The sequence below is a fragment of the Notolepis coatsorum genome (genome assembly GCF_963971535.1).
Source record: "Notolepis coatsorum genome assembly, chromosome: 14".
Classification (NCBI taxonomy): domain Eukaryota; kingdom Metazoa; phylum Chordata; class Actinopteri; order Aulopiformes; family Paralepididae; genus Notolepis; species Notolepis coatsorum.
Genome location: NC_140178.1, coordinates 106,712,739 through 106,728,204, shown reverse-complemented (window position 1 = coordinate 106,728,204; position 15,466 = coordinate 106,712,739). Strand labels below are relative to the sequence as shown.

Genomic DNA, 15,466 nt, shown 5'->3' with positions numbered 1-15,466 from the left:
AACCCTTTAACTGCCACACTACAGAAGGTTAACCCTTTACTATCACACTACAGACCATCCCACTGGTGCCATGAGCTTGTTTTGTTTACATTAAAGCTTCCGCTATTATGATGCTGGCACCACTTCTCCTTCCTTCCCACTCACAGGCTACGTTCACACTGCAGGCAAAATGGCCCAAATCTTGCTCATATGCAACTAAGATCTGTGATTTTTTTCATAATAGTGTCAACAGCACAAATCACATTGATTCTGAAATCAGATACAGGTCTTGATTTATTTTAATTAGCTGGCCTCCACTGTATTCAACTTATAACTTAAAACATAAAATTTGGCTTCAGTGTCCTCCATGTTTATTATTTGAATTTGCGCATGTGGGTCAGTTCAGGAGCGTGTGACCAGTACACACTGGAATCTGATATTGGCCACATTTAAAAAAATAATAATAATAATGTGATCAGCCAAGCAATCTTGATCTGAGCAATGAATCAAGCACAAAAAGCTTGCAGTGTGAACGTAGCCTTAGTATAAACCAGCGGTTCTCAAACTACGGGTCGCAACCCAAAATGGGGTCGTGGGTAGGTGACTCTGAATTGGCAAAAATAAATAATAATTATTATATATATATATTTTTTTTTTGACAACATATTTTGGCTAAATATGCCTTGTTTTATAAATGTGTATTCATAACAGTGCTGTAATAAAATTGTCTAATAAATATGCATGATCAAGTTCAACGTGTGCTTTAATTTTGATATTCCTTAATTCCACGTTGAAATTACGCGATGCAACTACATAACTGACGGGCACATTTTTCAGAAAACGCCTGAAAATTGCATACCCAAAGTAATCTGCAATTTTTTTTTTTTTTTTATCCACTTTTTCTCCCATTTTTCTATATTTTCTCCCATCCCAATTTCGTATCATCCAATTCAACCCTCCCCTGTCACGAACGCTGTTTCTTGCCTCCCACAAGCCGGCTGCAATGTGGACTAAGTCATACATAGCACAAGTCCCCTCCGGCACTTGAGGTAACAGCAGTCGCATCTTTTCACCTGCGCAGCTCGATCTCTCAGTGTCGAGGAGTAACGCGTGGGAGGCTCACGCTGCCCCCGACACTTCCTGATTCTACTGCGCAGGCGCACCAACCGACTTGTAGGAGTCGCTTGTTCACAACGTTCGATCCCCACCCTTCAGTTTCCCTCCCCGTAATACGGCCAATGTGTATTACTGCGGACGACCAGCTAAACTGAAAACAATGTGGAGAGCTGGATTCGAACACGCGAATCCTAGCGTCTCCACACTGGTGGCGAGTGCCTTGCCCACTACACCACCTAGCCGCCACAGTAATCTGCAATTTATTATACTTATAGCACATACATGAGTCTGGTCTCTTTTGAAAGGAAACATTCAGAATTTTCATCCACAACGGGAAGAATCACTTCAAGAGTGCTTTAAAATCTTTGAAGTTAAGTTATTTTAAGTTTTTTTTTACTCCCATTTGAATTATCTTGCAAACAGAGGCCTCTTACAGGTTCCAGCTGATAGTTATGACCTGGAAACCACAATGGGTCCATAGCCTAAAGCCTTATCTAGTACAGGTACAAAGTTGATAACAGTACTACAGAAAATGAGTGTTTTACACAACTTCTTATAATGGTATGTCTATGCGTTTTTCCAAAATAGCCACTTGGGAGTCTCCAAATACAATATACAAGATACAAGATTAATTTATTGCCACACAACCAGGTTGGTGGTATTTGTGATTGGTACAGTGTATTGAAGCTCTACAGTACATAAAACTGGAACATAGATACATTTAGCCCCCCCCCCCGCCCCCTTCCCAGCAATAAACAATTTAAATGGCCACTTGGAGACTCCAAACGCTATAACTCTTGAACGCTTCAACATAGTCAAAATCTCGGGCTCTAATAAAAGGTTACACATAGTTACACATTATTTATAATAAAAAAATATATATAAAAATGATAATAATAAAAATATATATATTAAAAATATATATTATTAAAATTATTTATTTTATGCGAGCACCTAATACCTTGAGTAGGGTATCAATCGAACTGTGACAATCTTAGCTTTCAAGCAATGTATTGGTTCATTGGCATAAAAGCATTGGATGGCCTTAAAACGAGGCTGCGAGTGCAAAACGGGTCCTATAAGACCCGGTGACAGTTAGGTGGGTGTGGGGTCGCCAAAAGAAATCCTAAATAAAATGGGGGTCGTGGTATAAAAAAGTTTGAGAACCCCTGGTCTAAACACCCCCCCTCCTTCCATACCATTGACAGCGGTGAGGTAGGCCCGGTTGCTTCCGCGGGCCTTGTTGGTGAGGTCCTCCGTGACGTCCATGTGAGCCTGCACCTCCTCCCTCATCTCCTCTAGCGTGGCGTGGAGCTCTGCCTCCCAGTACTCCTTGTCCAGGCGCTCCGTCAGCTGCCCGAGCTGGGCCTTGGTGCTGTAGTACCAGATCCTCTTCTTCTCGTGGTCTCCGTCCTCCTCGCTGGGGGAAGTGACACAACAACAACAACAACAACAGGTAATTAATCAATAACGGCGGAGTGGGGTGGGTGGCTAGTGGGGGAGGAAATGTCTTTTGTGGTGTCTTTAATAGTATAAGTTGATTTTTTATGTTCTACATTTATTATTTTTATTACTGCCGTCATTATTGTTATTATTATCGTTGTGGTATTGTGAGGTCTTGTATTACTGTATTGTGTTTGTCTTGTTTTATGTATAAAACTAAAAAGAAATACAAATATTTGATCCAAAAAAAATAATAATATCATTAATCAGCCCGGTTATTGAGACAAAATCATCACAACTTATCTCTGAATTACCTTTTGTTGTGCACTGGGAACGATCGTTTAAAATGAAAAGGAATCATTCATTTTCAGTGACATTAAAATGTTCTCGTCGTGAAGAAACGCAGCATCACACCCAAGCTGCCTTTTAGATTAGATAAGATAAGATATTCCTTTATTGATCCCCTTGGGGGAAATTCAGGCATCATAGCAGCATGGGGAGGGGGGAGGGGAGATACAGATATGGGCAGGGTAATAGAAAAAAGACATATAGGAAATAAAATGTAATCTGAATATAAAAATATGAGAAAGATAAACAGTGTCAACAAAGGTGCAGATGAGGGTCCACTCTGTATGCCCCGTCGGTTAAATTATACGTTACAATAAATATAGGCAAAATATAGGCAATGATATACTGTACATTATAGTCCGTGCAGATTTTGGTGGTTAAGAGTCAAACACACTTTCTAATGCATCCATCACTGCCGCATCATCTAGCCTAGTCTTGTGTTCATCTTCAGACCACTACACACTTTGTCTTAAATGAGAAGCTGAACCCGTTAGAAACCATGTGAAACAGGAGGCAGCGCAGTGCACTGGACTGTTGAGCAGAGCCTTCCCTCCCTGGGGGGCCAGAGGTACTATCTCAGCACAGCCTCCCTGGGGGGCCAGAGGTACCATCTCAGCACAGCCTCCCTGGGGGGCCAGAGGTACCAAACCCTAGCACAGGCTGGGAAGCATGAAGGTGTTTCCTTCAACCTCTCTGGGGGCGCAGTCAACGTTTATAGCATCCTCACTGTGCTGCTCGCTGGTGCATCATGAACCCTCTGGGACTAGAGCTGCGCTGAGAAGCTGCTTGTGCTGCAGTTGAGAAGCTTGTGCTGCAGTTGAGAAGCTTGTGCTTCAGTTGAGAAGCTTGTGCTTCAGTTGAGAAGCTTGTGCTTCAGTTGAGAAGCTTGTGCTTCAGTTGAGAAGCGTGTGTTCTTACTCCTAGGCTTCTGATATTATCCAGATCATTACTGCACATCTAGCAAAAATATGTTATTAGAGGCACAGTGATTCTGTAATCTCAGATTTCGATTTAAAATGTATTCTTGATTCAATACACGTGGATTTGTTTCTAGATTGTCGTTTTGAGTTACTTATCCCATTTGACCAGATTTGACTGCAGTAGACAGTTAGGTTAATTACATTTTTGGGGGGAATTTGTGAATCAATTCAATCAATTGATTCACGATCAATTGACACGCAACTACATCTTATGACTTATCGCCAAATTAATGTTGCATTTTGCTTTCTTTTCAATCTTAAACTGGTTCACATTTTGGGAAATGTTCTCCTCGTGAAACTGTTTCACCAATAACTGTGCTCGACAAACTATCACCTGGATAAAACAACTTTTTGCACCGACTTGATTCTCTACAGATTGGGGAAGAGAGGACAAACAGTTGCCGACCCATCTGTAACTTTCATTTCAGCCTGGCATTCACATCTATTTCATACAAAGATACTATATCATGCCTAGTGCCTACTATTATTTTCAAATGATTTTTCAGTAGTTCAGAACTTCAGAAGGATATTTACTATACCGGTTCCACAATACTGTATACATATCATAAACAAATATATAGGCCTACATACTGTATAATTAAGTTACTCAAAAATAAATATTTCCCCTTGCAGCAGTATTGAAAAGTAAAATAGAGAGTATTAAACCAATTGAACGAAATGACAAGATAAAGACATATAAGCCTTATTATTACATGGTAATTTGTACTGGAAAGCTATACCATCAAATACCATTACACTGTCCAGACTAAGAATAACCAGGCTTATGATATGATACTTTGGCCATATCTCTCCCAGCCCTAAATTCAATATGGATTCAGTTTGGCTTTAACCCTTTCACTGCCACACGACAGAAGGTTAACCCTTTACTATCACACAACCGACGGCGATGCTCCATCATTAGCATCCGCAGAGCTAATGACGCTAATGATGGAGCATCGCCGTCGGTTGTGTGATAGTAAAGGGTTAACCTTCTGTATTGTCACAGTGAAAGGGTTAACCGGCTATCGTGTGGCAGTGAAAGGGTTAATGGAACAGGTTTTGGGGGGACCAGCACCTGATGTTATTTGTAAGGCTGAGACCACTTATCGATTTATGGATAATTATCGATAACTGTGTGAAATCGATAAGTGGCGTCACTTATCGATTTTTTTTTGCATGTGTAAAAAAAAAAAAAAACAAGCAGCATAATTTAAAATACTTTTTTCTTTAAAATATATATATTATTTAATGTTAGTTTGTGTGTGTGTGTCGTGGGTCAACTACAGCATCGCAAAAACTACAGTGAGTGAACGTGACACACAAACTAACGTTAAATAATATACATTTATCTTTTTTAAGAATTTTCTTTTTTTTTTTTTTTTTACACATGCAAAATAATAATTAAAAAATATATATATTTGGGGCGGCTAGGTGGCGCAGTGGGCAAGGTGCTCGCCACCAACGCAGGAGATGCTGGGTTCGAGCCCAGCTCTCTGCGTTGCTACCAGCTTGGCTGGTCGTTCATACTAATACAATTGGCAGTATTAGGGGTGGGAAAGCCGGTGGGTGGGGATCGGACGTTGTGGACAGCGACTCCCACAGGTCGGTTGGTGCGCCTGCGCAGTAGAATCAGGAAGCGACGGGGGCGGCGTGTCCCTCCCACGCAGACCCTCGCCGCTGAGAGATCGCGCTGTGCAGGTGAAAAGATGCGACGGCTGCCTCCTCGAGTACCGGAGGGGACACGTGATGCAAGGCTTCGTCCACATTGCAGCCGGTTTGTGGGAGGCATGGCCTAACAACGTTCGAGACAGGGGAGGGTAGAATTGGACAATACGAAATTGGGGGAGGGAGAAAAATAGGGAGAAAAAGTGGATAAAAAAACAACAAAAAAAATATATATATATTTATCGATAATTTTGTCCCGATTTATCGATTCTTCCAAATGGCATATCGTCTCTCAGCCTTAGTTATTTGTTTTACGTAGTAGCGTTAGTTCAGCAAAAAACTCTGCAAAATGCAAAGATGAGACATCTGCAGGGCCGGGGCTTCGCTAGAAGTACTGTTTAGCAAAAGATCTTCACACGTCCACCGAAAAAATTGCATAGATTAAAAGATCACTCTCTTGGGATTTTTTTTTTTACTCCTGCTTACTACCTCTTTAACCCCCTTCCCTCTGGTAGAAGACTCCTGCTTACTACCTCTTTAACCCCCTTCCCTCTGGTAGAAGACTCCAAAGTCTCAGGTGTAGGACATCTTGTTTTAAGAATAGTCACCTGAACTCAAGCCCTAATGCACAGGCACTTTGTACTATAAGGGCTAGCACTAGCCGACAGGCACTTTAAGGCAATATGCACTTTAAATGGAGCACTGAGCTCTTTTATGCACTGTAGCATTTTTTTTTATCCACTTTTTCTCCTAATTTTCTATTTTTCTCCCATCCCAATTTCGCCTCGCCAATTCTCCCTTCAATTCTCCCCTCCCCTGTCTCGAACGTTGCTAGACTATGCCTCCCACTGGTCGGCTGCAGTGAGGACGAAGCCTTTCATCACGTGTCCCCTCCGGTACACGAGGAGGCAGCCGTCGCATCTTTTCACCTGTACAGCGCGATCTCCGAGTGGCGAGGAGTAACGCGTGGGAGGCTCACGCTGCCCCCGTTACTTCCTGATTCTGCTGTACAGGCGCACCAACCGACCTGTAGGAGTCGCTGTCTACAACGTCCAATCCCCACCCACCAGCTTTCCCACCCCTAACACTGCCAATTGTGTTAGTATGAACGACCAGCCAAGCTGGTAGCAACGCCGAGAGCTGGGCTCGAACCCAGCACCTGCGTTAGTGGCGAGCGCCTTGCCCACTGCGCTACTTAGCCGCCACACTGTAGCATTTTTAAATGTTTGTGAAATACTTCTACTTCAGTGATTGCATTGTATGTATTCTTGTATGTTTTTATATTGTATGTTTTTATACTGTATGTTTATCCACTGTTTTATGATGAAATGAGCATTGTACCGAGACAAATCCCAATCAACCATGTGTTGAAATGGCAATAAAGTATCTATATATCTATTTACATTTAGTCATTTAGCTGATGCTTTTATCCAAACGACTTACAGGTTGTGAACAAGTCAGCAGGAAGGGAAGGGTACAACTCTGGCAGCTAAGGGTGAGTGGTATTGTTCGTCAAACAGTGTAGAACTTGAGTGCTACAGAATTGAGTGCATATTAAGTAGTAATATAGGTGAGATAGATTCCTTAGTAGCAGAGTGCATAATAATAAAAGACAATACAATGGGCAGGGGTGTAAAGTACTTGAGTAATTGTACTTTGTTACAATACTTAAGTACTGTTTTGGGGGATTTGTACTTTACTCAAGTATTATTAGGTTTGTATACTTGTACTTTTACTCAATTACATTTCAGAGAAAAAAAACATACTTTTTACTCCTTACATTTAAAATGCAGACCTACAAAGTACAAATCTTGCAGGTCCAACCATTTTAATTAGTATATTTGTTTCTCTGGCCGAACTAAGATTAACGTTATTAATCCTGCGGCCACACTTATTTAAAAACAGCCAATCAAATCCCCATCAATGGAAAATGAACCCGCCCATACCCATGCTGATTGGTCCTTGTGCAAGACTAGAAAGCAGGGATCTTTGATTAAACACCTGCTATCAGAAGAATAGACAGTCAGAGTGACAAGCTACAGAAGATGGCCACAAACGATAGTACAAATGATGAAGAGGACGAAATGGAACATTTCATTGCCCCAGAATAAAGAAAAGTTTTAACTTTTAACTTTTTAGTACTTAAGTACATTTTAAAGTAGAAACTTTTTTACTTTTACTCAAGTGTGTTTTTAGCCAGATACTCTGACTTTTACTTGAGTAAGATTTTGAGACGGTACCTGTTGTGAAGGGCCAGATTAAACCGAATATATATATTTATTTATATATATATATTTAATTGTATTTGTATATTCTCTAATATTCCCTGATATCCCTTGTATATTCCTTGTACAATATGCATTGAATATCCATTCTAGCCTACTGAACATCCCATACTAGTCTCCATTCTACTATTGGTCGAGACCTTGGTGCCAGGCTGCCATACCCCCCAGACCCAGTTCAAACGTACCGCTCAACATGTACGAACAAGTCCTAGTTCCGCGTAGGAATCTGGCTACCGCACCACTAACGGTACTATTTGTTCATAGTGCGTATATATACTGCGCAGTGCATGTGAGCGGATCGGAGCGTGAGCGGCGCGGGGCGCGGAGCGGCCGGTTTTGACGTGAGCGAGGAGTGGGTTTTAAAATGAGTCGGCGCGACGTCCGGAGCGAGAGTTCTCCTCCGCTCCAATCCACTCCAGGCCGCTCACAGTGGTTTAACACTGTTGATGTAATATATACATGCAGTACAATGTCAAAGCAACAGATGGCGATGTACAAACATGAAGGCCATTTTCAACCAATGAGAAGGGTTCAGGCTTCGTCACTGTAGAGACGCCCACCATAGATATCTATGACGCCCACACTCACTCTCCTGTTAGAAAAGGTATCGACGCCATTGTTGTTGACGTTAGCTTACATGCTAACGTTAATGGCAGCGACCATAGCATTGTGGCTCGGCTAGCCTATCATCGCTTAATAGAACTAGTGAATGGATAAACAACGTTATTTAACATTGCAGAATGGCTACAATTACAATGCGGCTCAATACAAACAATTGTTAAGGGGCCCAGGGGGTGTAGACTGTTGTAGTTTGAGCTCATTTACACCATGCTCCAAAAAAGAAAAACTGCCGAGCGATCTGGCGCGGGGAGCGGGGAGCGCTCGATTCAAGGTGAGTGGGGAGCGAGCGGAGAGCGACTTGGGGGCGGGGTCAACATGAGCGATTAGCGGAGCGGACCAAGCTTTAAAGAGCGAAGAGCGGATTTCTCGGCCGCGCCGATCCGCTCACGTGGTCTGATACTGCGCTACTAAAGTAGGACTTCCTTTTTAGTCCAGTTTCTTACCCTCCAATAGAGTGACAGACGTAAAGCCTCCCCGCGACGCCACGTGTGGGAGTAAGGCCAAGTTCGGCCTACCATCGGTATTGAGACATCGTGTATATTAATATTTGAATAGTCATATTTGGCACTATATCGTCGAGTTGGACGTAGTCTATTAAGCTAATAATAGTCTATTAATATGTAGTGCTTCGTGCGGTGAGAATACTATCGTAGTCAGTACCCCATCGTTTCGGGCAGAGAACTGGCTGCTTATCCAGGGTGGCCGACCCCATGTGAGGCTGCACCCGAGGAGCCCCAGAGCCGACGAGCGAGTGGACCTGCATACCGGATTATTCTACCGACGACAGCCCGCCTTCCCAGGCACGGATTATGCTTTGTATACAGTGATTATTCTATGGATAAAGACCAACACTGCCGTGTGTTGGAAACCCCCCCCCCCGGAGAGGACGACAGGTGAGGAGACGCTCTACACGACGAGGTCGCTTCACGTCTCTCCATCGTGGACCGGAGGAAGCCGACCCACAGAGAGTCCAACTGCTTTCATCTGTGGATCGAGGATCGCTGAGGCACCGAGCCGCACAACCGTGGGTTCTCCCAGGATACCCTCGGCCAGACGGATACAGCCAGACTCTACCCCCCCCCCCCTTCTCCAGTTGTCTTACAAGCGACCGGAATTCCCCCCTAGTGTATCCAGTTCTATAATCATTAAAGTATCATTGCTATTATTCCTTAAATATTCCAGGTTGTATATTTACCGCCTGCGCCCCCAGAGATTGGACGTTCTATATTGATATACCGACGAATACTCTTGCGATAAAAGTGCATACTAATTCCCATTCATAAATGTGATTGATTTGATTAAGTGCTTGCTCTACACACCATCGCTGTGTAGAAATAAAGACCTATTTCTAATTCGTACATTTGTGTTGGATCCGTTTCATCTACGTGACAGTGTTCATCATAATATATTTATGCCGAGTACTGGGTGGCCGAATATTAAGTACAAAGGTAGTGGTAGTAAGTATCATATCTAGTAATACAGTCAGGGAATTGTACCCCTCAGTTACAGTACCCATACTTTCACTTAAGTATAATTTCTGGGTACTTTTTACACCCTGTCGAGTTGCTAGAGTATTCGCCGTTTTGCATTCGTGCATTTCCGAATTGTGCCAACAACACGTAGCTCACTTTGCATAGCATTCATAGACTAATTGATACAGATGCGCTGTAGACACTTTCTTCTTTATCTCACTACCTCTTATGCACTGTAATTTTAAGAGTGCTGCTCTGTTGTAATTCAAAACTGAACTTTGTAAAGAAACTCAAAGTTGAGAGCGATGCACTGCTCTGTTGTTAAGTTGAGAGCGACGTACTGCTCTGTTGTATGTTAGACTTTTGTAAAGAAACTCAAAGTGTTAAGAGCGATGCACTGCTGTTGTTCTATTAAGTGTTATGAGCGATGTTCTGTTGTAAATGTTATTGTATATTTTTTATTGACCGATTTGATCACACTTTTTTACTCTATTCTATTTTTACTATTTTTAGTATTGCCTATTTTAAACTGAATCAAACCACACTTTTTTACTCTGTCTATTCTATTTTATTATTTTTATTACTGAATGAAACCATAAACAGAGAGGCCTATTGGGATGCTAGATCCTAATCTGAAAAACTGTGATTTAACTTACCTTGCTACCTCTATCTTTTTTATGCTCGCTTATGCCTGTATTTTTTACTGCTGTGAAGCACTTTGAATTGCAATTTCTGTATGAAAAGTGCTATACAAATAAAGTGTATTATTATTATATTGCTGTGCATTGTTATGTCCGCGGAGTCAAACATAATCAAATCAGTAGTGTCTGTGCGTGTGAGACTCCACGCAATATCTTGTTATTGCTGCTGCCATGTGTTTTAAGATGCATTCTAAAAATTGATTTCCCTAAACAATTACTCTAGCACTACTCTAATAATTAATGCTAATACTGGGGGTGACAGTGGCTCAGGAGATAGAGGTAGTCTGGTAATCGGAAGGTTCCTGGTTCAATTCCCGCTCCTCCTGGGCAGCGTGTCCTTGAGCAAGACACTTAACCCCCAACTGCTCCCAATGAGCAGGTTGGCACCTTGCATTGTCGCCTCCGCCGTCGGTGTGTGAACGTGTGAGTGAATGTGAGGAACAAATTGTAAAGCGCTTTGGATAAAAGCTGCTACATAAACCATTTACTGGATCTGGTAAGACATTACTGGCGCCCATCCCTCATTAAGGCTCATTAAGGGTGATCGCTTACACAATGATTCTCCGATTGAGGAACCAGTATTTCCTCTGGTGCCGGTCGAAGCCGACGGGCTCCTGGCGGATGTAGGGCTTGTTCCTCTGTGTCTCCGTCACGCAGTCCGTGACACCGGGCACCTTGTGCGCCGCGCAGATCTCGCACTGCCACTCGTCCTCCGGCACCTCCGTCATGGGCGGCTGGACGCACTCCAGGTGGTACACGGCCGAGCAGGTCTCACAGCACAGCAGGTCGCCCCCCCGGTGGCAGACGCGGCAGTGGTCGTCGTACAGCACCACCCCCTCGGACATGAGCTCCTCGCGGGCAATGTTGGTGGTGAGGAACTGGTCCACGAGGAACTGGAGCACCTTCACCCTGCCCTCCACGGGTCCGTATGGGTAGTCGTCCAGCTCCTGGTACCGCAGCGCGCGGTGGTACTCCCGGTCACTCTCGCAGTACGCCCGCACCACCTCGGGCCACGTCATGCCGTCGATGAAGTAGAGGGTGGAGTTGACGCTGTCCTTGAGGTCGGCGGGGCCGAAGGTGGTGTTGGACGTGTCCTCCTCGCGGAGGATGATCTTCAGCAGGGCGGTGTGCGTCTCCGCCATGAGCGTGCACTGCTCCTGCCCGACCAGCGCTGCACAGAAGTCCTCGAAGCGGAACGGCGAGAGCCGCAGCACCGCGCTGAAGTTGCGCAGCACCTCGTAGACGGAGGAGACGTTGAGCAGCTCCCCGCCGGGCATGAGGAGGTCATCTGAGGTCTCTGGAAGCTCCAGGAGGGGGACCTTCTCCTCCAGGATGGGACTACGAGGCCGGGGAGCGCGCAGCTTCCGTTTCCCTGTTGGAGAGAGCAAGACCACTCAATGAGCATCGGCATATCAACGCTGTCAAAATACTTAAATGATATCATTATGAATTAATAATATGATAGATTTGTAGATTTTTGTAGCCTATATATTTTTTCCCCTGAATGAGGTCTTAAACAGCACAATCAAACAGCAATCCAAAATAACCACTGATTTCACGTATATGTACACTTTTTTCAGTTGGCCAGCATCCCATTATTACGCTCGGATGTGTCATGCAGCAAATGCCTTGTTTACAAATACACACGACAAAAGGGTCAAAGGTCACTTGACAACTTTTAAAGTTGAGAGTCCATCCCGCGTGAACAACGAATGCGGTTTTATTTTTATTTTGTATTGCTACTCAATGGGGGCGTCTGTGTGCAACTTCCTAGTGGAACATCTAAGTTCATTAGTTCACGAAAAAACAACCGAACACAAGAACACAGCATGCCAGTTAGCAGAATGCGACTGCAGCCCCCCCCCCCCCTAACAGTACTGTTTGTATCACAAACAGTACTGTATTTGTAAATCTGGTATGTCATAAATGTATAGATGTAGTACTGTCTATCTGTATGTCATGATGTATGGATTATATGTTATGATGAATTGAAAATGGGGGACCCTGATGTAAACAAGACGAAAGTCTCTCTGGTCTGCATCCCCTTATTAATTGTGTGTATTGAGCCGTACTGTATTGTACCCATTCTGCAATCTGTTAATAAAGTTTTCAATCAATCAATCAATCCCCTGCTAGATGAGAGCACAGCTACACTCACAGCTAAGCTAACGTTACCTAGGTAGTAGGTAGTAGTACCCCCCCCCCCTCCCGACTATAGAAGACAAAACTATCGAGGATAATATATAATGTATGCACAACATAGTAGTAATAACGAAGTTGGGCCAGAATATTGTGCTGCAAAGAATACAGGAACCGGAACGTCACTTAAGAAGCTACAGCGTTAGCAGCTAACCTAGACGTCCCTCCTCTTTTCCCTCCATTAACACCAAACCTAGCGAGAGCATAAATAAAGCTAGTATAAGCACAGCTCGATCATGTTCAATATTGTCACTGTGTTCTGAAAATGTGACCCACTTATATAATATAATATATATATATAATATATCCACACGGCCGTCTTCAACATGTAGCTGCTCGCTAACGTTAGCTGCTAGCAGAGTTAGCTGCTGTTGTTGACTTTGATATCATATAGCGAACAAGAATTCGCTACCTGTCCGTTATTGTTTATTATAATATTGTAACACATCTCGCAGTCCTGTATATTTTGTGTTTGTGTATTATTGTGTCGTTATTATTACATGTTTAACTTTTGTTTATATTGTCTGTGTGTATATATTTTGATGACACACACCGTCGTGGTGGTGGAAACGTCATTTCTTCTAGTATGTGTCGTCTTGCACATAAGAACATTTACAGTAACGTTTACTTTATAATAACTTTGACTTGTTATGATATTATTGTGATTAAAACGACAGCAGAAGCCTGCTTCTTCTTTATGAGCTCTTTGGGGGACAAACAGACTCTCAACAACACGCCAGTCTGTGGGCTCCTCCATGTTAGCAGCACAGGACTGAGGCCTGTGTGTGAATATATTTATATATATTATTATGTTTAGTTTAGGAATAAGGGGCAGGTAACTATAACATGTATTCTTCTTCCTGCTCCTTTTGTCCACCATGGTATGGTATTTATGGTTTTGTATGAGGAAAAACTATGATTGTATTGTTTCCATGTGGCAAATAATAAAACTCTGAATCTGAATATATATATACAGTGTGTTGTTGTTGTTGTGCATTCTCCATTTTGAACAATACAGCTTCCTGCCGCTGTCAAAAAATAATAATCAATAACAGCAGTTTTCAGGATGGACTCCTACACTTGATGTACCTGGAGTGCTGGTGCTCTGACTCCTGTCGCTGCTCTCCGTGCAGAGGCTGCCGGCATCCTCCTCATCCAGGGGGCCGTCGGAGTCCTCTTTCAGGGCCTCCTCCTCCTCCGAGACCGGCTCTTCCTCCACGAACTCGTCCTCCTCTGATCGCAAACTGACCGCGTCGTCCTCCTCCTCTTCACTCTCGTGGTCGTCGTAGACCACTTTCTTGCAGACAGGCGTCCGTTTTCCCCCTCGACCTCCCCGGCCGCCTCCCCGGCCGCCTCCCCGGCCGCCTCCTCTCCCCCTGCCGCCCCGAGACGCGGAGCCCCCCGGTCCTCCACCACCACCACCTCTCCTCTTCCCCCTGGTCGACCTGCTGGGCTCTCTCTGCGGGCTCTCTGTGTCCTCGTCCCCGCTGTCTCTCGCCCTGGGCTTCAGGGTCCTCCTGGGTCTCAGACCTCTCGTCGGCACCACCACCGCCGCCACCACCACCGGGGACGGTTCCTCCTCTGCCGCCGCCGCCGGTGTGGGTTGTTTGGGCGGCCTGCCCCGTCTCCCCCTCATGATAGCGGGCGAAATCTATTCTTTTCTGGATCAATTTTTGCGTTTATCTATCCCCCACGGATCCGAGCGAAAGTGATATCTCCAGAAAGGTGGACGAGTGGAGTGTCGGTGCGTTGCAGCTCCTCCCGCGGCGCAGCCCCGGTCTCGGTTTGTTTGTGAGAAAAGCTCAAAACGATTGCCCGGCATCCCGTCTCGGTTCGCACAGAGCCGCCATTTTTTCCTCCTCTCTCCGACGACTGACTGAAAACAGGAGGCCCCACACTGTCGAGGTCACGTGGTCTACGATGCTAGTTCTGGAGCAGTGCATGTCCCATTTTTTTTTAATATTTTTATTCTTATTCTTATTGTTATTATTCGTATTCTCATTCTTAATATTATTATAATATTCTTATTATTTTATTTTCTGTTTATATAGATAGTAAGTGCATTCCATGTCAAGTAACGTTATTAGCAATATTACAACATATATATAAATAAAATATATATATTATTTTTACTTTAGTCCATTTAGAATTAAACTATGTAATGTTGTAAAGTTGAACCCGTAGATGTGTAATACAATAAAAGTCCTGGGGTTAAACTACGAGAGCTCATTTGTATTTAATGTCTCTATACAGCATAAAGAAACTTGAAACTTGAGCAATACCGTGAGCTATAAGGCAAGTTTAAGTGAGTGATGTGATGTGAAAGGAATTCATATAGAAATGCTGCTGCTATCGGTATTGATTGATTGATTGATTGATTGATTGATTGATTGAAAATTGTATTAACAGATTGCAGAATGGGTACAATACAGTACGGCTCAATACACACAATTGTTAAGAGATGCAGACCAGAGAAAGACTTTTGTCTTGTTTACATCAGGGTCCCCATTTTCAATTACTCATGACATTTATGACATACAGATATACAGTACTGTTACATCCAGACATTTATGACATACAAGATATACAAATATACAGTACTGTAAAATAAAAGACAATATATACATAAAACATACATAAAAGAAAATATATACATT

At 43.4% G+C, this 15,466-nt stretch overlaps 1 protein-coding gene across 1 annotated transcript in view; it reads right to left on the bottom strand.

Annotated features, from left to right (window-relative positions):
• Positions 1-14,651, bottom strand: part of bptf (bromodomain PHD finger transcription factor) — a 152,842-nt gene extending 138,191 nt beyond the window's left edge. Inside the window, exons 1-3 of the mRNA XM_084329267.1 lie at positions 13,899-14,651; positions 11,163-11,982; positions 2,295-2,515 (exon numbers count right to left, since the gene is read on the bottom strand). Coding sequence (XP_084185393.1) covers positions 2,295-2,515; positions 11,163-11,982; positions 13,899-14,445 — 1,588 coding nt within the window. The 5' untranslated portion in view covers positions 14,446-14,651. The remainder of the gene's footprint in view (positions 1-2,294; positions 2,516-11,162; positions 11,983-13,898) is intronic.
• Between the last annotated feature and the right edge of the window lie 815 nt (positions 14,652-15,466).